At 35.6% G+C, this 27609-nt stretch overlaps 1 protein-coding gene across 6 annotated transcripts in view; it reads left to right on the top strand.

Annotated features, from left to right (window-relative positions):
- The window catches only part of CDC42BPA (CDC42 binding protein kinase alpha), a 160763-nt gene that overhangs the window by 47684 nt on the left and 85470 nt on the right, over nucleotides 1-27609 (top strand). For all 6 annotated transcript variants that reach the window (XM_069484523.1, XM_069484522.1, XM_069484520.1 and 3 more), the window contains exons 3-10: nucleotides 4222-4305; nucleotides 8727-8822; nucleotides 15238-15386; nucleotides 17286-17379; nucleotides 19980-20180; nucleotides 21832-22080; nucleotides 23145-23224; nucleotides 27085-27251. In XM_069484523.1, the coding sequence (XP_069340624.1) occupies nucleotides 4222-4305; nucleotides 8727-8822; nucleotides 15238-15386; nucleotides 17286-17379; nucleotides 19980-20180; nucleotides 21832-22080; nucleotides 23145-23224; nucleotides 27085-27251 (1120 nt within the window). The remainder of the gene's footprint in view (nucleotides 1-4221; nucleotides 4306-8726; nucleotides 8823-15237; nucleotides 15387-17285; nucleotides 17380-19979; nucleotides 20181-21831; nucleotides 22081-23144; nucleotides 23225-27084; nucleotides 27252-27609) is intronic.

Here is a 27609-nt window from a genome sequence, read left to right as displayed (position 1 = left end):
TTTAAAAACTGATTTTTGTAAATTTGTCACATAATGATTATTTCTGTAGTGTTTGCAGTTTTTCTAATATCATAGTGTTTTTACGAGGAAGTTTTTCAGGACATCTCTAAGTGTTTCTAAAAATATATCTTAGTGTTAAATTTATAATCTTCCAGTTTATACTCAATGTACATTTCATTTTGATCAAATTAAGAAAGGACATTTTAACATACTACATGCTTACATTTTAATTAGCTATGGTTCTTGAAAATACAGGACCTGAACTTACTAGTTCTAAAAGAATCCTCTTTTTCTTGATTTTCTTTTACTGAAATGAACATGAAAATGATTTGTAGTGTTAAAGGAGCTAAGCAAGATCAATTTCATTTTATTTTATTACTTTGTAAGCTTTATATTCTTTTCTCATTATCATTTTGATAATTCAAGAACATTTCACCACACCCCACCTTATTCCAGAAAAGTTTTTAGGCAGCCCATGAAACTTACAAGATGGCTTTAAGAATGTTTTTACTCTGCAGTGTGTGACAGTCCTGGTTACCACACAGCTGTGTGGAGTGGTTCTCATTTTGGCCCTTATCAGGCACATTACGATATTTCAAAAATTAGTGGGCATTTCATGACCAGAATGAGGTGTGGTATCCCATACTTTCCCATTCCATGGTCTAAATTTCACGTTTCATACAGGAAGTGTAGAAAAGCAAGTAGAAATCATATCACCTAGAAATATCTGATATTTTAATATTTTGATACTTATCTTTCAATTTAGATATGGCTTAGAAATTTATGGTACATATTTTATGTGTCTATATAGACAGAATATCACTGTACAAACTTGAATGAACTTTCTTTCATTTAGCATTATACTGTGAACTTTTCCCTATTAAAGTGTGTTCTTTAATAATTTTTTCAAGCATATGAATAAATTTGTCATTCTGTAATATGTCATATTTAGTTTCATCATTTAGAATATTTAAGTTAGTTCTGATATTTTATTATCAGAAAGTAGTGGTTTATTGAAAACCACTCTATGGTGAATGTTGTGGCTTAGTTTTATTTTTATGTATTTGTATTTAATTGAGGGTATTTCTATCTATATTTCTATGTAAATGTATGTGTCATTGGTATAAAATTATAGAAAATTAGAAATTAAAGAGATGCAAGTTTCTTTTTTAGTAGTTAAAGAAATTAAAAAACGTGAGAGTTACACTGTCTGCCACACAGTAGTAGTAGAGCAAATGGCAGTTAAGAGACGGGGCTGAAATGTACTTAGTGTAGTGCCTGGCACACAATAATAGCTAACACTTACTGAACACTTGCTAAGCACCAGACCGTGTTGTAAGCACTTTATACTTGTATTAATTATTTTATTCTTTACCACAATTATATAAGGTAAGCACTATTATTAACTCCATTATACTGACGAGAAAACTGAAGGATGGAAAGGTTAAGTTTTTTGCCAAGAATTACACAGCTAGGCCGGGCGCGGTGGCTCACGCCTGTAATCCTAGCTCTCTGGGAGGCCGAGGCGGGTGGATCGCTTGAGCTCAGGAGTTCGAGACCAGCCGGAGCAAGAGCGAGACCCCACCTCTACTAAAAATAGAAAGACATTATATGGACAACTAAAAATCTATATAGAAAAAATTAGCCGGGCATAGTGGCGCATGCCTGTAGTCCCAGCTACTCGGGAGGCTGAGGCAGTAGGATCGCTTAAGCCGAGGAGTCTGAGGTTGCTGTGAGCTAAGCTGATGCCACGGCACTCACTCTAGCCTGGGCAACAAAGTGAGACTCTGTCTCAACAAAAAAAAAAAGAATTACACAGCTAATGACAAACCAGGATTCATACTGGCTTCAGAGTCCATGTTATCACCAGTCCCCTAAGTAGCCACAACAAATGCTAGCTAAGCGTTTGAGTGTTCATTAAATACTAGGCATCATCATTGTTCCCGCTGCACAGTTATGTAATCCAGAGGTGGTTTTGGTTCCAGTATATTTTTTTGGATCTTGGAAAGGTGATTATATACTTTATTTTATGTAACCACCCCTATTGGGGTTTGGAGCAGCACCCCGTAAGCAAATGCATTTGTGTTTCTGCAGTGAGGCATGTTTGTTTTTATACTGAGATTTTTAAAAAAGATTGTTAATAGCCTGATGTCAGTACATGCTGCCAAATGAGTTATGAGAACCTTTTGTCTTTCAGAATTGCAGATAAGGGACCTATATAAAACTGTATACGATCTGTGTAGAATTTTTAGCGTAGTGCCTGGCATTTAGAGGCACTCAGTGTGTTGGTTGGTACTACATTTACTATTACTAGTAGTTACCATCAGATACTTATACACTGCTACATAGAGAAAACTGGTGAATTATACAGGGCTAGGAATACTTTACTCACTTAGGGGGTACCTAAGTTTTGGAGTCTTTCAGCCATTTTTCCCGAAATCAGAATAAGACAGGGTGTAAGTGATAGCTTTTCGTGTCTTTTCCTTGTTCTAAGCGTGGGCTTGTCTAGCTTAGTGCTCCTGTCCTGTCCATGTGCTTTCCCACTTGTGCAAAGTTTGATTTCAGAGTCTACAGAGTAGCTCAGCTTGTGTTTTCTTCCTTTCAGAGATCTTAGTGAAACAATGTTTTGCGTTTTTCCTTGCTCTTTATTACAGCTCCTTTGCTTAAAGTTTGAGCCCATTGGAAGAACAGTTTAGCTGACCAATCATTTCCCCAGCTATGACCAGATATAATTAAAGACTAAAGTGGTTGCATTTGAAATTGAAGATAACTTCCTCTTATTTCTCACTATTTTAATTGATGAAAAACTAATCACAGTCATAACTATTTAAGATGATTATAAGGAAATGTTCAATATTATATACTTATTTTAATTATATGGTCATACTACTATTATTGTAGTCTGATCCAATTTTTTTTTTTTTTTTTTGAGACAGGAACTCACTCTGTTCCCCAGTGCAGTGGCGTGATGATAGCTCACTGCAGCTTTAAATTCTTGAGCTCACGTGATCTGCCTGCCTCGGCCTCCCGAGTAGCTAGGACTACAGGCGCACGCTAGTGCACATGGCTAATTTTTTAAAATTGTTTTTTTTTAGAGACAGGGGCTTGCCATGTTGCCCAGTCTGGTCTTGAACTCCTGGCCTCAAGCAATCCTCCCTCCTTGGCCTCCCAAAGTGCTGGGATTACAGGTGTGAGCCACTGCACCTGTCCACCAAATGTATTAAATTACCTTGATATGCACATTTGCTATTAAGATTATTATTATTTTTATTTTGGCACTTGAGTTTAAACCTATTCTCTATTCTTGGAAATATCCCTTCGAACTGTTTGAAGATCTGCTGTATATACTTCATCCTCTCCTGCACGTGAGGGTAGTATTTGTTTCCTCTTCCTTGCCCCTCAGTTAAGTGAACATCTTCACTGAAGCTTTATCTTTTCTTTTGTAAGTTAGCCTCAGGCCGGTAGCAAATCCAGTGAGCTGGAAGGGGCCTTACAGATTAGCTAGTCAAATTGAAGCAGAGAGATAGAAATAGAAATGTAATCAGTGTGTTAAGGGGGAGAATGAGGTCTTTCTTATTTGTATTTGACAGTTTTGATTCATAAGTTAAATGTAAAATACAGAAATATATGTTCCTTTTTTGTTGGAAGGGATGTGTAAAGTCTTAAAACTGTTAGTCTTAATTGCTTTCTAGGTTTGTGTGTATCTCTGTATAGGGGTGCGTGTGAATGGGGATCGTGGTATAGTGTGTAAGAGTATGTGATATGAAAAACAGGATCATTTTCAGTTTATTTCATATTTTTTGTTCCCCACAGAACATACTTGTTTTGGCAGCTGGCATTCCCTTTAGCATCGTGTTGGAATTTGGCATGCATTATTTAACAAGCTCTAGTTCATGCATGTTTTATGTTTTGGTCAATTTCTTAGTTATAGTAGATGTTGAGTTTAAATTCCAGGGCAGAAAACTTGGAAAGGAGGATATGACACATAATCACCAACTGATACAGTGTTCAGAAATACAGTCACTGGTTTGGCAAATGTTCACTAATATAACTTTTTCACCTGACAACATTGTTGAATTTAGGATCTTAGAATTTCAGCTGCATTGAAATAATTGATAATTGGTATTTATTTTTTTACAGAGAGGAAAAAGGAAAATGGATGACTGAAAAAAATATTATTTGTCATATTTTAAAAGTGATTATTTCCTTTATCTTTTCTAGGTTGCTGTGGTAAAACTAAAAAATGCAGATAAGGTATTTGCCATGAAAATATTAAATAAGTGGGAAATGCTGAAAAGAGCTGAGGTAAGAGTCTTATGTATTATAATATTTAATTATTATGGTAATATTTTTAGAGAGCTATAAAATTATGTAGAACCAATAGATCTGGTTTGGTTTGGTTTTTTTTTTTTTTTTTTTTTTTGAGACAGAGTGTCGCTTTGTTGCCTTGGCTAGAGTGAGTGCCGTGTCGTCAGCCTAGCTCACAGCAACCTCAAACTCCTGGGCTCAAGCGATCCTCCTGCCTCAGCCTCCCGAGTAGCTGGGACTACAGGCATGTGCCACCATGCCCGACTAATTTTTCTATATATATTTTAGCTGTCCATATAATTTCTTTCTATTTTTAGTAGAGACGGGGTCTCGCTCTTGCTCAGGCTGGTCTCGAACTCCTGAGCTCAAACGATCCACCCACCTTGGCCTCCCAGAGTGCTAGGATTACAGGCGTGAGCCACCGCGCCCGGCCGAGCCAATAGATCTTTAAATATCATTTAGTAATATTTTATCTATGGTGACTTTTTAAGACATAAAAGATAAATTCAGTAATTCACAATTATAACTATGATAAAAGTTATTTGTGATACTAATTTAATATTGGTTGAAAACTAAATGGAAACCCTTGTAATTTGGGGCTTACATAGCTGTGTTAAAAGGATGTGTGTAAACCAATTTTTTTATAGAAAGAAATTTTAAAATGTTTGATTTCCAATATGACATAATTTGTGTTGTTCTGTATTTATCTGGATTCTACTCCAACCAAAGTCAGCAGGAGTTTTGAATATGCCTGCTCAGAATTCTGTTTATTGCTGATTATACAGTCACTTTATATTTTGTTTTATATTATGGGAGTTGTAATAAAATCTAGTAGTGAAATAATTGTTAGCATTTTTATGTTGGTGGTAGATGAGAGGGGAGGATTGGCTGGAGAGACATTAAAAATACCTAGCAGCTGATACGGAGTGGTCAGAACTGACATCACAATAGATTTGTGCTGGAGTTCTGGAGTCCCTGTTGTGCTGTGTCACAGTGATAGGCCACCGGGGAAGTAGAACCTCCTGGTGTACAAGTATTTCAGTATTTTAACTGGTAAATGGGTCATACTGAGGAGTAGGCTGAGTGATAGCGTTGGAGTTCGGTAAGATCTGTAGGAGGATAATGAGAAATCAGCCCTTAGAAATCTCCATCTGGCAGTCCTTGTAGCAACCCATAGAGGAGCAAATACAAAGGGAAAAGCAAAAGGGGTTCCATGGTGATACAGGTATGGTTGTGGTGAAAGTTATTCTTCATTCTTTCTTTCTTTTGGGAAATTGTAAAAATATAACCAAAGGAAAAAAGGCAACTAATAATAACTTATGTCTCATCACCCAGAATTTAATAACATTTTGGCCAACTTTTTGCTTTCAGTTTTTTATTTTTATTTTATTTTTTCTTGAGACAGGTTCTCACTCTGTCATCCAGGGTGGAGTGCAGTGGCATGATCACAGCTCACTGCAGCCTGGAACTCCTGGCCTCAAGTGATTCTCCCACCTTGGCCTCCGAAAGTGCTGGAATTACAGGCATGAGCTACTGTACCTGGCCCAGTTCCCCCCCCCCATACATCTACTAAAAAACTCGTTTATTTTTACTGTTTTGAACCATGTTGTAAAAATCTTTATTCCTGGCCTGGCATGGTGGCTCACGCCTGTAATCCTAGCACTCTGGGAGGCCGAGGTGGGCAGATCGTTTGAGCTCAGGAGTTCGAGACCAGCCTGAGCAAGAGCGAGACCCCGTCTCTACTAAAAATAGAAAGAAATTATATGGACAGCTAAAAATATATATAAAAATTAGCCGGACATGGTGGCACATGCCTGTAGTCCCAGCTGCTTGGGAGGCTGAGGCAGAAGGATCGCTTGAGCCCAGGAGTTTGAGGTTGCTGTGAGCTAGGCTGATGCCACGGCACTCACTCTAGCCTGGGCAACAGAGTGAGACTCTGTCTCAAAAAATAAATAAATAAATAAATAAATCTTTATTCGCATATATCAGAGTACTTTTGTGAGTTTCTCCGTAGTGTGAATTCTTAGTAAGATGGATTCAAACTATCAATACATTTAATTATTTCACCAAATCTAATTACATATGTTTGTCAAAGAGAAGTTTCAAAAGAAGAGAGAAACTAGTACCTCAGAATCAGTCATGCTGCCCAAGAAATATGTTCAATGTAAAATTTTCAAAAAGTTTTTTACTATGGAACACATTTAATCAGAGGTTCTGCTGTGGGCTGTCCTGAGGTACTGCAGTTTGTGTGTACTGATCTTGATTTGACTTTACGCATAATTTTTATGTTAAAGGATTTTCATGTTGTGCTGACTCTGGAACTTATCCACTCCTCAAATTAAAATCCTCTCTAGTGGAACTCCTGGGTTGGGATGGAGGTGGGAGAATACATTTAAACTTTGGTAACTATTGCTTCAATTGAATTATTGTATATAAAAGTTGGACCACTATATCTTTGCACTCATAGTATGTAAATATGTCTGTTTCTCACACACTGGGCAATTGTGAATGTTATCAAGTGATTTCTCTTTTTTAAGTTATATTAGAAGTTTTTTGTTTTTTTTTTTACTGACAAGTTAAAAATGATACATCTCATGTTTGGTTTGTCCATCAAATATATGTCAAAATGGAGACTTTAAAGTAAACTGATATCATGCTATGTAAGACCTAATATTTGGAATTCTTGCATTTTGCAATTTAAAATTTCACTTATTTTTTAAAAAGGAAAATTTGTGGCTTTTCCCCCTCACATATTAGTGGAGGATTCAGTATTATTTGAAAGCATTTCTCTGTGATAATACTTTATGGTTGAGAGAAGTCTTTATTTCTAATAAATGAGAAGCCAAAGTGGTTATGATCATCAGTGGAGTTTTTCTTTTTAGCACACGATTTACAAGTATCCACGCAATTTTGTTGTGCTGTATCAGATTGTTAATCTGATGAATGGACCTTATGAATATGGTGAAGAGAATCCTGTGGAAGCTTTGCAGAATTATTATTATTTACAAATATGGTCCTTACTAACTTCTGTTTCAACATAGGTATTCCTGTTTCTCTTTATCCCAGTATCCACTGAGGATAAAATTTAAGCAACATATGACTAAGTATAAAAAAATTTTAAACTGTATAACAGGCAGAAACATCACTGTGTGGTATTAGACTAAGTTGGCCAAGAAACAAAAACAACATCACTGTGGCGAGCAGAATGTTTGGTTGAACACTTGGTTGAGAAAGTGAGTGATTGGATCTGAGGATCTCCAGTAACCCCTCCTATGTGTTTGTTGCTTTCTTAGAAACTCAGATAGTCTTCTTTAAAGAGGAGGGGCTGTTTTAGTTTTTTTTTTTTTAAAAAAAGATAATCTAAGTAGATGTTGTTACAGCCTTTAAATATGTTGAATACCCAGAACACCTTTAAACCCCCAGGATGTATGTACATCATATTAATAGCTTGGCTAATATTGATTTAGGGCAGGGCTTCTCAGCAGGGACACTACTGACATTTGAGGCTGGATGATTTTTGTTGTAGGGACTGTCCTGTGCATTGTAGGTTGTTCAGCAGCATCCCTGGCCTCTACCCACTAAATGCCAGTAGGGCCCCCACTAACTGTGATAAGCAGCTAAGGACAATGTGGCATATTGGAGTGGAAAAAGTAAACTGTGCTTTACATCTAGACTCAGTGTCTGAGGCATTAATAGCAATAGTTTAATAGCTAAAGATTTGTGAATAAAATCATATGCTGTTTGGGATTTGCTTAAAAAATGTGTGGGTATGCATGCGTGTGTACACATGGAGCTGAGGGGTGGTAGTAAGTGGGTATACATGAAATAAGATTGACCAATACAGTAATTGTTGAAGTTGAGTGATGGATACGTTGAAGGGAGGGAGTTGTACTAAATCTTTTTACTCTTGTGTGTGTTTGAAATTTTATATCATAAGCAGTTTGTATTTTAAAAAATTAATTCTTTTACTAAACTGTATAGCATAGATTGGAACCCAAAGTTTAATCTGTTGTGTTGACTAAAGTCATTGGAGCCTCATTTAGTTTGGAGTCATCAGCCAAGTGAAATAATGGATGTTTATCAAGGTCTAGCTAGAGTGTCTGTAGAATTTCAGGTAGCTGTGATAGTAAGATACAGAGAGGTCTCGTAGGCTCTGAAAGCTTTCACAAGCGTAACCTCAAGTGAGTTAAAGTATAAAACAGGACTCAGTATAGTATGTCGGGTGATTCTGTTTTTCCCCTAGAGTGAACCAAAGTATAATGTTGTAGATTTTAATAATCTCATTGAAGGTAAAATTGCCCATTCATTTGGTTTAAACTTCATTTGTTTTGATGCAGTTGTTTGCATAATATTTACTAGTTGTATTTACTAGTTTTACATTATAAGATGTTTTCTAAAATTTGGTTTTTCTTTTTCAGACAGCATGTTTTCGTGAAGAAAGGGATGTATTAGTGAATGGAGACAATAAATGGATTACAACTTTGCACTATGCTTTCCAGGATGACAATAACTTAGTAAGAATCATTTTTATATGTTTCTGTATCCTTATTAATTTTTTTGTTGGAAGAATTAGCATTATTTTTGTTTAAGCATTGTTTTATATATTAATAGAAAATCACTGCATTTCACAGAGTATAAGTTGTTCACTTGACGTGCGAGTCTCCCCCCCCGCCCCCCCCGTTAATTTGATACCTTTCCATTGGAATTTTTTATGCTTTTTAATAAGGAAGTCAAAACTAAATCCAAACAAATTTAATTCCTATTAGTTAAATTCTATAGGAAGTGCGCAACATTTGTTCTTTTCATGATTTTCCCAGTAGTATTGGTAGTATTTCTATTGCTTTTTAGAATTTTACATATTTTTCGAAGTGGGCATGTGCTGTGTTAAGTAGAGCCATAGTGAAAACCTAGCCTATATCTGATTTTATATTGGTATCATGAATCACTTAACAAAAGTTAGGAAGGAACTTGGAGGAAAGTAAAAATGTTAGAAGCATGAAGAGATAAATAAGTAAATAGGAAAATAAGAGTGTACAACTCCTTGGCTTGCTATTCTAGGCTGTTCATTTTTTTATTTCCAGGTTTATTTTTTAGCATACATGTGTTGAGATCCTGCTTTGTGCCAGACACTACATTAAAAACTGGGGTATAAAAATTAATAAATAAAAAAAATTCCTTCATTTGATAAATACTCATTGGATGTGTGCTGTGTGGTAGGCACTGTCGTCTAGATTCCGGAGATGTAGTAGTGAGTAAGACAAACGAAGGATCTCTCTTTTTCTTACATTCTCATGAGGGGAGCCAGGCAATAAATCCAAAATCAAGTAAATAATATTTTTGGATTATTTCAAATGAGAAAAATACTACATTTGTTCAAAGGTATGAAGTCAACAAAGACTCTTCTAAGACAGACTAACATGAATTAGCTAAACCAAAGGGAGAAGATGCAGAGAGGGCTGGGGGAGCAGAAGCACAGATGTGAAGCAGCTTATTATCTTCATCTTGATGGAGGACAGGATAAGAGGTTTAGGGAGGAAGGATGAGAGAGTCACATCATACAGCTAATATGCTCGTATATGTTCTGCTAAGCAAATTAGACTTTCACAACCATTTTTTCAGGTTTTTTTTTTTTTTTGAATTTTAGTTATGGTACTTGTGTGTGTTTTTAAATGACATTGTATCTGAAAGCCTATACAATAAAGCATATAGGAATGGAACATCCCTGATTGATCTCCTGCTTTCCTCCTTCTACCTTCTTACGTGATTACTTAAGGGTCCCTCCCAGAGCAAATTTGAAAACTGCTATTTTAGAACCATAGAAGAGTTTGTGGCCAGAAAGGACAAGGGTTGTTTGAGGGAAGACTAGTGTGATTAGAGTAACCAAGGAGAGAGAGAAATAAAATGAGGCTTTTAGAGTGCAAATCATGCTAAGGAGTTGGACTTAATTCTTATTTTAAGGAAGGTTTTTATGGGGAGTGAATTAATCAGTTTTACATTTTGCATAGAATATGCTGGTAGCAGTGTGGCTTGTGGATTTCAGGGGCAAAACTAGAGGCAAGAAGACTAGTAGACTTTGACAATATTCACATGACAGTTGATGAAGGCTAGAATAAAGGTGATCATATCCAAGTAAGAATGAAGAGGAGGATATGGTTTCAGGTACTATTTAGGAGGTGAAATAATTGGAACTTTGTGGATGTCAGAGGAGGAGAGAGGAGTCACAATGATTCCCTTTCTTCCTGTGTCTGACTTGTGGGATTTAGTGGTTAGTTTATTGATGAATTGAGCTGGGGAATATAAGAAGGGAGAGAAAATTTAGGAGGGAAAGATGATTAATTTGGTATATTTTGGGTTTGAATTGTCATGTGATTCCTTCAGCGGGTTGGATAGATAAGTCTGGTACTTCTGGTGCACAAGCAGCACTGTGTATCTTGGAGTGCTTATTTTATAGATCAGGTTTTGGCAAACTATGGCCTGCAGCTCAGATCTGGCCTACTACTTGTTTTTTACAGCTTGCAAACTGAGAATGGTTTTTACATTTTTACATAGTTGAAAAAAATAATAATATTTTATGATGTATGACTGTTATATAAAATTCAAATTTCAGTCTCTATGAAATTTTATTGGAACATAGCTACACTTATTGATTGATATATTATCTATGGCTGCTTTTGTGGTACGGTGGCAGAACTGACTAGTTGTGGTAGAGACTGGTACTATGCCAGCAGGTAACACTGTGTATTATTCTCATCACTTTGTACTGCTGCTTAGTACACTACAAATAGCAGCGACACAGTTATAACCTGGTAGTGTTTTGACATTGCTATACTGTGACATTTTATTACTATTTTTATTAATAGTGCATGCCCATCATGTCAAAATAAGGAAAGAAGAGAAAAATTGTCTTCAAATATCATGGTTTTAAGACATAGTAGAGTGTGGATTATTATGTTAATGAACTAAATGGCAGAGCACTGTGTTTATTATGCAACCATACTACAAGTGAATTAATAGAAGACAGTATATGTCTACACTGCCAGACTAAGCACTCACTACCACACTCCCAACTGGCAGGAAAGCAGCAGTCAGAAAAATCAACATTTAAAAAAGAATAACTATCACAGCAGACTTTCTTCATAAGAAAAAAATGAAAATGAGTCTGTACCCGTCGTTCAGTTTCTGAGTAGCTCATTTGTTAGCCAAGCAAGGAAAACCAGTTACCAATGTTTAGTTAATTAAATCATGTTTGAGTGCAGTGGCCAAAGAAGTGTGCCCAGGAAAAATAAACTTGTCTAAGAAAATGTACTCGCCTTTTGGTGAGAACAGTTGCTCAACAAATTGAGGACATTGGTTGATTATAAAACCAGAGAAATGTATAGAAATTTGTTTTTCTCTTATTATGTAAGTACCTACATAGTATCTTTGATTTTGCCTCTTGGCCTACCAAGCCTCAGGTGTTTACTATCTGGCCCCTTACAGGAAAAGTTTGCCAACTCCTGCTATAGATGTCAGTGACTACAAGGAGTAGGCGGAAATAACTGAGTAATGCTTATAAAAGGTGAAAACAAATGTGCCTGTAGAAGACAGAGATAGAGGAATCCCAGAAGAAAACGAATGGAAATGCTCAGAGTGAAGACAGTCAAGATAGTGCCCCATGAAAACAAAAGAGAGTCGGTGGAGGAAATGGTCAATAGTGTTAAATACAGTATTTGGTTAAAAAAAAAAAAAAGACTGGAAATACTGTTCTCACCCCCAAACCCTCCATTTCAGTCTCAGTGGAATACCCTTCATTCTTGAATAGACTCTGTACTCAGCTACACGCTGCCTTTATTTTTAGTGCCCACGATACTTTTAATACCAGTCCCATTTCTCTTCCCTTGTTCCTGTGCTCCATTTCTACATCTTAAAATAGTCATTTCCAAAATTTCCCATTGGGATTAATCTTCCTCATCTCATTTTAGCTTTGCATTTTTTTTTTTTTTAGTACTGCTGTTACATGACTAACAGGTATACGTATATATCTCCAATTTTTTGGCACAACTTAAAAAAATATTTAAATAAATGGCATGAACCCTACTATCTTTAGCTAAAATAAAATAACTTTTTAATAGTTTTGGGATTTATCTGATTTCAGGCCACATCTAGGTATATTCAAACAATGTCATTATATTACTTGTTTTTATATCCCTTAAATGCTTACAGAGTATAAAAATGGAGGTTTTCAAACTGGAAGTTCTGCCCCATTAGTGAGTTATAAAATCACTTTAATGGCTTATAAGCATAATCTTTAAATAGATTACAAAATTAAATAGAATACAAAATGACAGAGTTCATGGCAAGTAGTAAGAGTAAATACTGTTTTATGATACTTCTTTGTTTTATAATTTACTGAATCATCATATAAACCATATGTATTACATTATTGTGAATTGTGAGAATTTTTTAAGAGCCATACCATAGAGCTTTGCATGTGTTAGTTGTTTGGGCACTAAACTAAACAGAATGTTGTTTGAATTGGATTTACTCTACTTACAAGAAATTTTAGGGATAAATGTATCATGTATATTTAATCTGCACAGGTTTGTTAGCAAAATTTGGAAGAGTAAAATAAAGCGTATGCCAAGTATTTTGCTTATCAAACTTATAGCAGTTTATCATGATAATTTTCAAATGCATTCAAATAATGAGGACTAAAATCCATTGTGATAACATATTCTATTGTAGATAGCTCTAACACTGTAGATTTATGCATTGCTTAAAAATCTACATTTTGTTATGAACGTTAGAAAGTATCCAAATGCCAAATTTTATATAGCATAATTTTGCCAAAACTTTGATGAGAAAACAGCCTGATCTATGATTTACCTATCTCGTCTAAGTTATTTAGTTTTATTTGCACTCTTTGCATTTGACATTAACGTTTCTTTTTCAGAGACATTTCTCAGAAATAGCCTGCATATACCAGTCACTAATTATACTAGAATGAAAGTGTCCCAATAAGTGGAGGAGGACCGAAACACTCTAGTCATGAAGTCTCCTGTAATCTGCCAGTTTTTCTTTAGGGGAACTTTGATCATATGTTAATCTCAAGAGTCAGAAGTCTTGGTTATCGTTGAAGAGTTTCTTTTGAACATTTATAAAATAATACCATCAAAAAATGTTGACAAACCTAGCTTTAGATACTAAAAAAGGAAATTTTATTATACAGTTATTTTCCATAGTAACTTTTAACCCTGGTAGCTTTTAAATATCCAAAGAAGCCGCATGATTTATAGTGCTATACAATTTAGGAATGCTGTGGTAAATATTTTGACGTTTGTTTCTAACCTACCTATTAATACAGCTAATTTATGAACAAATGCACGGAGGTATAGCAAGTGTGCATTTTATGTGTTTCATGACAAGGTACATAATTTAGTGAATGATATTAAGATGGGATTAGAACATTTTTCCCTTAAGAAAAAACTCATTATGCTTTGGGAGGCTGAGGTGGGATGTCAGGAGTTTGAGACCAGCCTGAGCAAGAGCAAAATGCCATCTCGACACAAAATAGAAAAATTAGCCAGGCATGGTGGTGTGTGTAGTCCCAGCTACATGGGAGGCTGAGGTAGGAAGACTGCTTGAGCCCAGGAGTTTGAGGCTGCAGTGAGCTTTGATGATGCCACTGCTCTCTAGCCTGGGCGACAGAGCGAGATCGTATCTCAACAATAAAAAAGAAAAACTCATTAAATACAAAGCTGCTTAATTATATCAACATTGATACATAAAATTCCCTGAATACAGGAACCATGTCATACTCATTCTTATATCCCAGTTGTGTAAGTGTAATGTCAGCACATAGTAGGTTACTTTTATAAATATCTGTGCTATTAATGAACTTATATGTTTATTGTTCTGTATTCTATTTTCCATTCTCAAGAAAATTATTTACATGATAAAATGTTATGGAAAGCTGTCTGTTTTGCTCTTATTACCTGTAGCAGTAATGGGGTCAAGAGAGGTCAGGGCCTGGGTTAGGAGAGGATTGTGATACTGGATAGGGGTAGAAGTAGATGAATTCCACAGAGAATTGCTAGGAAATAGACTCAGCAAGACTTTGATGATTGATTTGAATTTTGTGGTGAATCAAAGAGAAAGCATAAAAGAATGATTTCCAGATCTTGGTGACGTTCACTGGGGTATGTTATAAAGGAAGAGGAGTTTTGTTCCTATGTGAGGTTATTATTTGTGTGCTTCTGCTGATACATACTGTCTCCCTAACACCAGAGCCTCATTGTGAGTATAGTTCATTTTCAACTTACTGTTTTCCTTTTGAGAATTTTGTTTTACTGCTCCTTTCCTGCACTTGCCGTGAATTCTGTCTTAGTAATGGCTAATTTACTTCTGAGGACATGGTAGGGAAAGGGTATGAGTAAGCAAAGCCAGAACCCAGTTTAGCAGGCAAGGAAAACTGGAATAGTTCCTTTATTCATCATTTTAGTTCTGTCTGAGGGAAGTTTGTTTATGATTAAAGACTTTCAGTAAGGCACATTGAAAGGTTGGAAGGGAAGGGATCCAAGGGGTTTTGGGTCTATTAAGAGGAAACACATAGTGGCATATGGCTGAAGGTGGAAGATAGACAATGTTGGTAAAGCTATGGACCATTGTCGTAGGTGAAGAAGATGATGATGATGATGATGACATTGGTACTTTGCAAAATACAACAAAAAATGGTAATCCTGTGTTGTTCTTTGCCCCAATTTTAAAAAATTTTACTGCTGTATGAAATTTAGATGTCTTATAATGACTTCTGATAATCATCTCACACAACTTCTTGTTAATTAACTGCATAAGTAATTAACCACGCAAGTCCTCTTTAACCTTAGGATACATTATATTAATTTTTCACTCTTATCATTTATTGAGTACATTTTATTTTTTCTTTTGCAGTACCTAGTTATGGATTATTATGTTGGTGGGGATTTGCTCACTCTACTCAGCAAATTTGAAGATAGATTGCCTGAAGATATGGCTCGATTTTACTTGGCTGAGATGGTGATAGCAATTGACTCAGTTCATCAACTGCATTATGTACACAGGTGAGTAAGACAGGAGTCCTTCCTTGCACCAGCCTGTGAGTTACTAGGTGGTATCTAGAAATTTATTAATTATGGCCTTAGATACATTTCTCATCAACCAAAATAATTTTGAGATGATTTTGGTTGTTTTGTTTTGTTGTTATTGTCATTATTTGTCAGTATTACAGAACTGATGTGCTTATACCTATACATAAATGTATATCTAAAAGTTCCCACTTTCAATCAGCATTTCTGCAGAACACTTCTAAAAACACTCTTATTTAAGTTTACGTGTGATTTCTATCTCACAAGGAGTATGTATTTGCCAATTTCCTTGTGGCTGAGTCTTATGTATTGATACTAGCTGGAATTCTAAGCCATAAATCCTACATCTATTTACTAAGGCCCATCCTATGTATTTTATGTTTCTCAAGAAAATACTTTCAAGGATTGTGTAAATGGAAGAAGAGACATTTTTATAGGAAGGTGATAATTGGATGTTCATGGAATAATTTCTTTCGTTGTAAACTATAATTTACGTTTAATAAAAAATTTAAAAACACACTGGATGGTTTAAAAGACAGCCTCACATTTTAAAAGGAGAGAAAGTAGGAAGTCATCACAAAGTCATTGGTGATTTCATCATTCAAATGAGAAAAACCTTTGTTTTGTGCCAAATGAGAAAAAGAGAAAGATGCTGAGGAGAAGGAGGCAAAGGGATACTGCTGTGTTAGAAAGAAACTAAACCATTTTCCAAGGCAGTAATTTTCAGATTTTAGCATGCATCAAAGTCACACGGAGGGCATGCTAAAACTTAGGTTGTTGGGTCAACTTCAGAATCTCTGATTCAGTAGATTGAATGGGGATGCGAACTTGACATCTTTAGCAAGTTCCGAAGTGGCAGTGGTGGTGGTGCCTGCTGCTGGTCTGGTCACCACGCTTGGAGAACCACGGCGCTAAGACAGCAGTGACTTGCTTTTAAATTCTGGGTGATGAGAGTGGTCACTGAGAAGAATGTGAAGTGTGGGAAGGAGAGGATGTTTCTCTTTCTGTGTTGGTTGTTTTAGGGTGTGAGTGTCTTATGCTGATTCATTTAATTAGCAATGAAGTTCTAAGACATTATTAAAGGAAGAGTATTGTGATTAAAAAGTATGTATTTTATCAGATCTCAATTTGGCTCTTGCCTATTCATGTACTGTGTTGGTTTCTGATAGTCACAAATTTTATTAGAATTAAAGACATGGAAATGTTTTTAAAATTGTAAAGCACAATGTAATTTTTAAGATGGTATTGTGGTCTCAAGAATGAATTATAGTATGACATAGTTTATTACTTACAATTGGATATCTTTCAAGCCATTAACTTAACATCTGCAAATAGTGAAAGGTTTAAATAACATAGATAATCTATAATCTATGTTAGGCAACTGTTTCAGTTCTTCTGCAAAATCAACTTTATGAAGCAATTTCTTTGTGTTGTTGGACCTGAAGTACTAGAGAATTTATCTGTCTGCAGTTATCTTCAGTGTCTAGAGAGTATATTTTTTCCTGTCCAATTTCATGGGCTAGAAAATAGTATTTTTTTGTGAGTATCAGGTAATTATGACTCTTCTCTGTATGCGGAAAGTAGGCCTACTCTAGTCACACTGGAACCTGTGTAAATCCAAAGGAAGAATGGTTTACTTTAACCAGAATGAAAATTACCACAGTACTTTTTATCTCCAGGAAAATATTGAAATTACCTATTTAAGACAGTTTTAATATGATTCAGAGCCAGGAATTGCATCTATAAAGTAATTAAATGTTCTTAAAGTATTACTTTTAAAAGAAGTTGAGATTTTCAGACAAAAAGGTTATCTTACCAAGCACCTGATTATGTTTATTTTTCCCAACCAAAAATTGTATGTATTTATTTTTTCAGAGACATTAAACCTGACAATATATTGATGGATATGAATGGACATATTCGGTTAGCAGATTTTGGTTCTTGTCTGAAGTTGATGGAAGATGGAACGGTAAATAAAGACAAATCTTATATTTTAGTAATTATATATGCTATAATTAATTATAGTAATTATCTTAAGATTGGTATACCCTTTATCAGACCCTTTTTTGCTCCTTCTTTAGCTGGTAAATATTACTGTACTTGAGATATTTTTAAATTTCTGGAGTGGTTAAGAAAATAAATCTCACATGGAAAAAGAAAATTCAACTTTGTTCTCACTTTCATTTGTATTGCTTCCAAATTACATAGTTATTCTGAGGGACTGTATTCAACAAATAAATTCTTTTTTCAGAAACTCCTCTAGGTTGATTTAATTTCATGTTCCCATTTGCTTAACTTCTGCTAACCCTAAACCGCTAGTTGTTTTCTTTCATTTACTTAAGTTTATGTGCCCAATTTTATTCTTTGTTATTTTTTTGAACTTCATTTTCCTAGCTGCATTGTAGAGATCCAGATATATATCAGTTTAATTGGCAGAACATTTTGGAGAATAATTTAGTATAATATACTCCAAAATCATGAAAATGTCACATTACTCTGGACCAGTAATTTGACTTCTGAAAATTGATCTTACAAAGATAACTTCTTTAAAGAAGATTATGCAACCTTTGCCTCTGGCCATGATGGATGGAATAATTGGTACCAAATTAGCACTCCCACTGTAAACAACTGTTTTCAGGCATTGGACAACAGGCAGCATAAAACTATCATCCCTGACAAATAAACTCTCAAAGGGGGCCTCACAATAGCTCAAGATTGGGACAGTTCCTGACTCGAATGCAGAAAGCTATGGTGAGAGCAGAGTATAGCAGTCCTTCAGAGATAGGGGAAGAGATCAGCTGGGTTAGCTGCAATAGCTGGAATCTGCAGGGCTTTACACTGGAGAGGAGGGAAATGTGCAGAGGAAGGACCTAAGGTATCCATGTGGGCATACCTCTTGAGGGTTGGGCTACACACATGCACTACAAGATCACACGAGACTTGCCAAATAGTAGATGAAATTTTGAAAATAGAACAGAATACTGGAGATCAGACAATGCTGAAGGAGATACAGTGCTTGCAGACACTGAATTTTCAGCTCTGGAGAGCCGTTTAACACTGTTGTAACACCTAAGACCTGCTCTCAACCTGTTTAACAGTCTAAATCCAAGCCCTGATAAGGTCCGCAGAGTTTGGAAGTCTCTCTTCCAAGTAGAGGGGGTTGAGACAAATCTTGGGTTTTGTATAAATCGGTACTCAACAGAGTATAACTAACTGTAAGCTAACACATGCTCAAGGAGATTAGTCAGTGTTTTTGTTTTTTTTTTTATGTGCTTAAACAAGAATTATTCTTCTTCAGAGGAAGATAACAGAATCCATACTCTCTGTAACATTTTATTTACAATGACCAAGATTCTATCAAAAATCACTAGACCGAACAGAAAAGTGTTGGGAATAGTGATACAGAATAAAAAAATAAAAGTTACGTATTTCTACAGGAGGAGGTACTTTCCACATATCAGCCAAAAGTCAAGATAGATAAAATTTCTTGTCTTTCTCTGCTGTGTGGCAGAAATAATTCACCATTTCTCTTACACTATACGCTTTAGGGCAGAGGGTATGGATGTAGGGCATCCCTTTCTCTCCAAACTGCCCACCTCATGTAAGGCAAGGTCTCTCTTTTTGTTCCCTTGTGTGTATTAAAATCCAAGTACCTGGAAAATGAAAACCAACAATTCCTCAATCCCACCCCATCTCGGATGTTCTTCATTCTGGTTCTCAATCATTTCTTGATTACTGGCCCCTAAAAATTTCTTTTTTAAAGGATTTTTTTTATGTTTATTAAAATAGTTGTTTTATTTTTAAGAGCTGGTAATAGAAGAGTTTTTAAGTTACTTAATCTCAATGTTGCCACAGTGGAAATCTATCCTTATTATTAAGAATTGGTAATTTAGTCTATAAAATCCAGACTATTAACCATTATTCTACCTTGAGAATGTTCATTTTTTAAATGTTCTTTTAAAACATATAAAGGGCCGATATTCTTTTATTTCAGAGTACCTTACAACATGTGTGTCCAGGATTTTTAAAATTACCTATCTTCTAATTTACATTTAACTAGCTATAATAAATAATAATATGCTCACCTTTTTTTCTCTATTAGGACTTTATTTTTTGAAGGCTATACCTTTTATTCTTCTATAATTTTTTTCATTAATAGGTAGTTTGCTATACATTGTTGACATTTATTTTCTTAGGTTTACATTAAGGAGCTTTAACGTAATCTCCAGGCTTTTCATAAGTGTAGGCCTAAATTTCAGGAGTTCCCTTTCCCCATCTGATTGTAAAATTTTCACAGCTTTCATTTTTTTAATATATACAGGTTAGACATGTAAATAATAAGAATGCCCTAAACCAAATATTCAGTTTGTTGTTAATGGCTATCATGGTTTAATTCATATTGTTCCCCTAAATGTAGTCATTGAAATAAATAACAGCTATGATAAAGGTTCTATAGTGTATACAATCTGGAAAATCAGTAATGTGGATCTTAAGTAACTTTTAAATTTAAAACTATTATTTTATTTCTAATATATTACAGTAGATTAACAAAAATGTGAACTTCTTCAGGTTCAGTCCTCAGTGGCTGTTGGAACCCCCGATTATATCTCCCCTGAAATCCTTCAAGCCATGGAAGATGGAAAAGGCAGATACGGACCTGAGTGTGACTGGTGGTCTTTGGGGGTCTGTATGTACGAAATGCTTTATGGAGAAACACCATTTTATGCAGAATCTCTGGTGGAGACATATGGAAAAATCATGAATCACAAAGTTAGTGTATTTTACTTTTTTCAAATTAATGTGATAAATAACACTATAATAAAATAATCTGATACTTAAAGAGGGAAAATATTTTTCTAAACATATAATGAATGATCACATTTCTATGCTAGTAGGGGACATGATAAACTAGAATTGTCAAAAATCCATAAATTATACATAAAATTATTAAATCTAACTTTCTCCTATATTTTATTAGAAATGCTAATAACTGGGAAATTAAATGGTATCTCCAATAGAATAACAAAGGTCATAAGCAGACAATTTGTATCATTGCTTATTATATGTATAGTCTAGAATGCATGTAAAAATGTTCTCAATTTTAGTATTGATAAATTAAATGCAAATTAAAATAAGATGCTTTTTTCCTTGTCAAATTGGCAAAGATACTCCCTACTGTAAATAATACAGTGAGATGACCATTCTAAGACATTATTGAGAGGAATATAAATTCACGTAGCCTTTCTGTCTAAAAGTTTGCAAGTGTGCATCTAGAACCTTCAAAAACGGTTAGAGCTTTTGAGTGAGCAACTTCAAGGATTCTACCTTATGAAATTTTCAGTAGAACAAGGGTGCATGTACAAAGATACCTATTCTAATATTATTTATGATTATAAAACATTGAAAACAATCCAGATATACAATAGGAACACATTATAAGACTTTAATCCATTTAGTTCTAAGTGAAATAGAAATAGATTGTTAATAATAATAAAGGTTTTGATTAGTCAGTCTCAGAAGATTGTGGACAATTACAAAAACCTAGAATATGAATAGGAATATCCCATAGAAGGGAATGGTAATCTATTCTTTTTAATTTGTTCTAGTGACACAATTACGATTAGTTGCTTTATAATATGTATTATATAAATCAGTTTTGCAGAATTTATGCTATTCTACCTGGCTGCAAAGATAGTGCTTCTCAAATGGTTATAAACAGTTGAAAGACTAGAAATACCTACAAAGTTATAAGTAGCATGTACAGCATTTCTGAAAGAAATCATTGTAGTAAAACATGGTGTTTTACAGCACAGATTTTGGAGTCAGACAACTTCAGTTCAAATTCCAGTTCTGCCATTTACTAGTTTTGTGAAGCTGAGAAAATTAACTTAAATTATCTCTGTGTCTTTGTTTCTTCTTCTGTAAAATTAGCGTAATGGTAGTACCCAGTTAAGATGATTATTGTGAGGATTAAATTAAATGAGTTAAATGAGTAAAGTACTTTAAATAGTGTCAGATACATATTAAATCCTTTAAAAATGTTTTTTTATTGTAATCAGTTAACCACTAGTATATGACTTATATGAACATTATCAGTTACACTCTGTTGAAAAATTGAGTCAAATTCTACCACTTTTAATCAATTCCTCTTCATTCTGATACCAGTTTAAGGTATTTTAGCATTTCACTTATTCTTCTTTCTATACTTCATGTATTACTAAATCAGACATGGAATTAAAGTTCTGTAGGAAAATGATCTTTTCTCATTCATCCCCGTATTCCTTAGTATCAGCACTTAGTACCAGCCATACACTTATTAAATATTGTTAAAAGAAGACGTATTTTTAAGAAAATAAATAAGTCAATCAACTTATTAAGTTAAACACTAATTTATATTTTGCTTCTATTATTCTCTGTTTAGGAGAGGTTTCAGTTTCCAGCCCAGGTGACTGATGTGTCTGAACATGCAAAAGATCTTATTCGAAGGCTCATATGCAGCAGAGAACATCGACTTGGTCAAAATGGAATAGAAGATTTTAAGAAGCACCCATTTTTCAATGGAATTGACTGGGATAACATTCGGAACTGTGAAGCACCTTATATCCCAGAAGTTAGTAGCCCAACAGATACATCGAATTTTGATGTGGATGATGATTGTTTAAAAAATTCTGTAAGTATGACATTGAAGTTCTTCTCTGTTTCTTTTTAATATGGTTATAAAGTAATTTTTTGGTTTGCAAGGGTAATACAATTATAAGTTATCAGTTATGGCTTTCAGTGCTTATTCTATCATAAATCAAGAAATTAAGAGAGTTAACTGAGGTGAACTTGGTTATCCATGACTACGAGCAAAGTTGAAATTCTAAGAGTTACTTCTTAGGTAAGTTATGCAATTAGGTTTCCTAAGAGGACAAAGTAGTTCACAGTGTTGCTGTGAACACTGTGTGAGCTAATATTGAACCACTGTTCCAGAGAGATACAGGTTCCTCTCAGCCTCTGGTCACATTTTTGCCATTGGATAATATATAATCTTGTTTTATGTGTGTGTGTTTAAAGACACCTATGTAACATATATTGTTGATTCATTAATATCAAATTCACCACCGGCAGCACTGTAACTCATCCCTGAATGAAGCTTGTCTAACACATGTCATTTTCCCTGTGAAGCGAAGGCACGTCACAGCCTTCTTGCACTTAGAAACACTAGACAGTGCTATGCTTGGGGGCCATTTTAAATAGTGAAATTGCTCGCAAAAGGCAGAAAACTATGGGACTAAATAGACCCTGTACAGGACGTTCGTTTATAGTGTTAATATAAAAGATTAAATGAGAGGGCAGAGTCTCTCTTGTTCAGCCTCTGCTAGGAATGTGAGCAGGGGGCCACTCACATTTTTTTCTCTGCTCCGCACATGTCTGTGAATGATTGCAGAATCACCACAAGTGTTGATTTGGAGTTTGCAGATAAATTTTAGCTTCTAGACAAATTTGAAAATACAGAATACATGAATAATGACTGTAAGTTCAGTATCAGATGATCAATCTTTATTTTCATTTTATTAGAATTTTGGAGTAGCAGTGTACATAGTCTAAAGTTTATATCACTAAACATCTGTACCAAACTTACCAGTATTTCTAAATTGAACAGTTGCATGTTTCCTCTAGGCAGTTAATATTTACCACCAAAGCTACAGGTTAGAGCTATCTATTTCTTACCGGATGTTTTTCCTCCTTTAGGAAACGATGCCCCCACCAACACACACCGCATTTTCTGGCCACCATCTTCCATTTGTTGGTTTTACATATACTAGTAGCTGGTAAGTTTGAAAGTTAACATAGTTTGAATAATTTAAAGCAAATTAAAGTGAATTGAGGTTTTTTTTTTTTTAATGTAATATATGAGAAAGCTTTGTAAATTATAGTTTTTTTAAAAATAGAATGAGCCCACTGCTGGAAAAAGTTAAATTTACAAAATGAATGAAATACACAAGAATTTTAACTCATTTTTGAAGGGAAAGAATGGGACAAACACAGAGCACAGAATCTAACCCTTAGCAATGGGGTAAGAATTAAAAGACTGTCTTCCTACTGAATAAATTTTTTCTAGGTGTCAAGCACGAGAACATTCAGCGCATTAATCCTACCATCCTCTTCTTGACCCTGTCTCTACTTACACCCTTTCTATCCTCCTCCTCAGTGTAAATTCTGTAGAGAATGATTATCATCACTGTTTGTGTGCCACCTCATTTGCTTGGCTTTCTCTCATTTTCTTGTATTGCTTGGTCAACATTGATTATTAAAATTTAATTTTCTTCCTATACCAATGCAGTTCAAAGTGACTAGGGAAAAACATCTGACCGTTCTTACTGTAAATTCATGATTACCAACCTTAAGTCCCCCTTCTTGCTGTCTGGCAAATATACTGTATTATGCTAGTGCTGCAGTGCCCAACCTTTTTGACGCAGTTTTTCCATGCACCCTGGAGGTGGGGGATGGGGGATGGTTTCGGGATGATTCAAGCACGTTACATTTATTGTGTACTTTATTTCTATTATTATTACATTGTAATATATAATGAAATAATTACACAACTCAACATAACGCAGAATCAATGAGAACCTTGACCTTGTTTTCCTGCAACTAGATGGTCCCATCTGGGGCTGATGGGAGACAGTTAATCTCATTTTGGTTGCTGTCCCTGTAGAAAACACTGGTTCATAAAGACAGGATGTTGGAAATGGAAGCAGGCTTTTCAGTGCTTTTGTGGCAATCTCAGGATATTCCTCCTTGATTTTAATCGAGAACGTATGGAGATTTGAAGTTGTCTCAAACATATTTTTAAGGCCACCATCATTTGCGATCTCAAGCAGTTGATCGTCTTCTAGCACCAACAAAGTCGATTCACCTGGCTTATTCACAGATGGGTTGCAGATCCCTTCCTTGCCAGTTTGAGGGTCTTTGGTGGTTGGGAAGTAATGCTCAAACTCTTTTGAAAGCTGAGATAGGTGATCATGCACCAGCTGGGAGAAAGAAGGCCCTGCCTGGCTCAGTCTCTTTCAAAATCTCTGCTAATGTTTGAAACTTGTCAAAAATCCGTTGGAATTAACTCATCGCCTCCGTAGTTCCAATTTGGCTTTGAATGCGGCCACTTTATCGCTGACTTGAATACAGTTGTCCTTCTCCCCTGAAGTGACAGATTGAGTTTGTTGAGCAGGTTAAATATGTCACACGAGTAAGCAAATTTTGCAGCCCGTTCTATATCACTGACATGTGCTGCCAATGGTGGCTCTTTTTCTAAGAGAAATCTCTGGAGCAGCTCTCATAACTCAGAAACTGGCCAGCAATCTCCCTTTAGAAGCCATCTCACTTCCGTGTATAAGAGAAAACATGTGTGCTCCGCGTCCGTCTCAGAGCTGCTTGAACAGAGTAGTGAAAGGAGAAAGCTGTCCAGTCGTGGCAGCTGCTCTGTCCGTGCATATACCAACACACAGTGACCAGTTCAGTTTTCCTGATACGTAATCATTCAAAGACTCGAATAGTTCCTTAGCTGTCGTGTTGTTTGGCAACAAAAGTGCATGTAATATATCCTCATGCACATCCTCCTGAAAAATACATTGCACAGACACAAGCATTATTGCCTTTTTTGCAACATCGGTAGACTTGCCAACCTGGATTGTGTACCACGGTGACTCATTAATCCTCTCTAACAATTGTGCATCAGTATCGTCTGCTATTTCATCAGTTTGTGTAGTTATGGTGCTAGCCGAGAGAGGAACATGTGCCACCCTTTGAACTGCAGCCTCTCCTAAAAGTTCATGGCAAATGTCTTCAGCAGCAGGCAGGATCCACTCTTCACCAATAGCGAAGGGCTTCTTAGCTTTAGCAATGCGGTTAGCTATTAAGAATGACGCTCTCAGTGCAGACACATTTGATGAAGTGGTGGCCTTCAATAATTGCTTCTGTTCTTCATGTTCACATTGTTTTCTTTTGAAAAACTCTAAAGGCTTATCTTTTAATGTAGGGTGCTTGGTCTCCATGTGGTGAAGCAGTTTTGAAGGTTTCATGGCTTTTTTGATTAGCTGGTCCCCACATATTACATGAAGCAGCCTTGGAGAATGTGAATCACCTGTTGTAATGAACACATAATTTAAGTAGGACTCTTGGTATTTTGTTTTCTTTTTTGTTTTTTTAGACAGAGTCTTGTTCTGTTGCCGTTGGTAGAGTGCAGTAGTGTCATAGCTCACTGCAACCGCAGACTGCTGGGCTCAGGTGATCCTCTTGCCTCAGCCTCCCAAGTAGCTGGAACTATAGGCATGCACCACAATACCCAGCTAATTTTTCTATTTTTAGTAGAGACAGGGTCTCACTGTTGCTCAGGCTGGTCTCAAACTCCTGAGCTCAAGTGATCCTCCCGTCTCAGCTTCCCAGAGTGCTAGGATTACAGGCGTGAGCCACCACGCCCAACCAGTATTTTCTTTTAAACATAGCTTTCATTTTGTTGGCAGTCTTAGAGTCTTCTGCTGTCTCATCATTGGGTCTTCTCCCTTTCCAAAGAAGCACTCCAGCGACGTTTGTTTTTGACTCATTTTTGCTAGGGTTAGCTTGTGGGCTTACCAGAACTGTGACTGAGACAAGTGTTCAGGGCAGGAAAGAGGTGCAGATGGAAGTGATAAATAATATAATGGTCAGGCCACATGCGGACTAAACACAAAGGAAATTTGTCACTACTAGAGCCATCCTACAGGAAATGCTCAAAAGTGCATTATACATGCAACAGCACAATAGACACCAACCAGTGTAAAAACACCCAAAAGCGATAGCTCCCAGCTCTTATAAAACAATAGCACAAGAGGGAAAACCAAACAATAAGATATCAGCCAACATGATGAATAGAACAACATCCCACATCTCAATACTAACACGTGAACGGACTGAATATTAAAAGACATAGACTGGCCCAATGGATGAAAAGATACAACCCAAGTATCTGCTGTCTCCAGGAAACATATCCAACCCAAAAGGAGTCATACAGATTCAAGGTGAAAGGATGGAAAAAAAATATTCCACAAAAATGGAAACCAAAAGCCAACAAGTGTAGTCATTCTCGTATCAGATGAAATAGACTTTAACAATGGTAAAAGAAGACAAAGATGGTCATTAGATAATGGTAAAGGGAGCAATTCAGGAAGAAGACGTAACAGTGCTCAATATATATGCACCTAACACAGGAACTCCCAGCTGCATAAAGCAGATTCTTTTAGACCTAAGCAAAGAAATAAACAGCAGCGTCTTAGCAGTCAGGGACGTCAGCACTCCACTGACCGTATTGGACAGATCACTGAAGCAGAAAATGAATAAAGAAACACTAACTGGACTTAAGCAGAACTCTCAGAACAAAAATGTCAGTGACATTCTTCACAGAAATAGAAGAAATATTCCTAGAATTTATTTGGACCCACAAAAAATCCAGAATAACCAAAGATAATTTGGGGGGGATTTATGTTTTCATTTAAAAAAATGCTTATAAATAGTAGTTTTTGGTGATTTTGCAAAAAAAAAAAATGTTTTTAAACTGGATATTGAAATCCATGTTTTAAATGAACAATTTAAGAGGTTGTCTTTTTTCTTTAAACTTTTTATTACGGTATTAACCTACATATTTTTTTTCCTTCTTCAGTGTTCTCTCTGATAGGAGTTGTTTGAGAGTTACAGCCGGTCCCACCTCACTGGATCTTGACGCTAATGTTCAGAGGACTCTAGACAACAACTTAGCAACTGAAGCTTATGAAAGAAGAATTAAGCGCCTCGAACAAGAAAAACTTGAACTTAGCAGAAAGCTTCAAGGTAAATATATTTTAAAGATAATTTCTCTTTTTGAAGTAGACTGACAGTGTTATGAATTGTTTATTAGAAGTGGTTGTTTTATCTTAAGAAGAAATTTTTTTATTAAGTGGTGAAATGTCAAGTTGTAGAAATATATGCGGAACACAGTATAATACATTTATGTAAAATCACACAATTAACAGCAAACAACCAAAGATAGCGTTGTTTCCTATGGGTACATATATATGGATATAAAACAGTGAGAATAAATACCTCTGGGGAGAGGAGAATGGGACTGTTAGGAAAAATGGAACGCTTCTCACACCAGAATAACACTTTAATGACTTTTCCTGTCATATTTGCTCAATCCTTAGGAGTT

The sequence above is a fragment of the Eulemur rufifrons genome, chromosome 11, assembly GCF_041146395.1.
Source record: "Eulemur rufifrons isolate Redbay chromosome 11, OSU_ERuf_1, whole genome shotgun sequence".
NCBI classification, from domain to species: Eukaryota; Metazoa; Chordata; class Mammalia; order Primates; family Lemuridae; genus Eulemur; species Eulemur rufifrons.
This window is presented reverse-complemented; position numbering and strand designations above follow the sequence as displayed.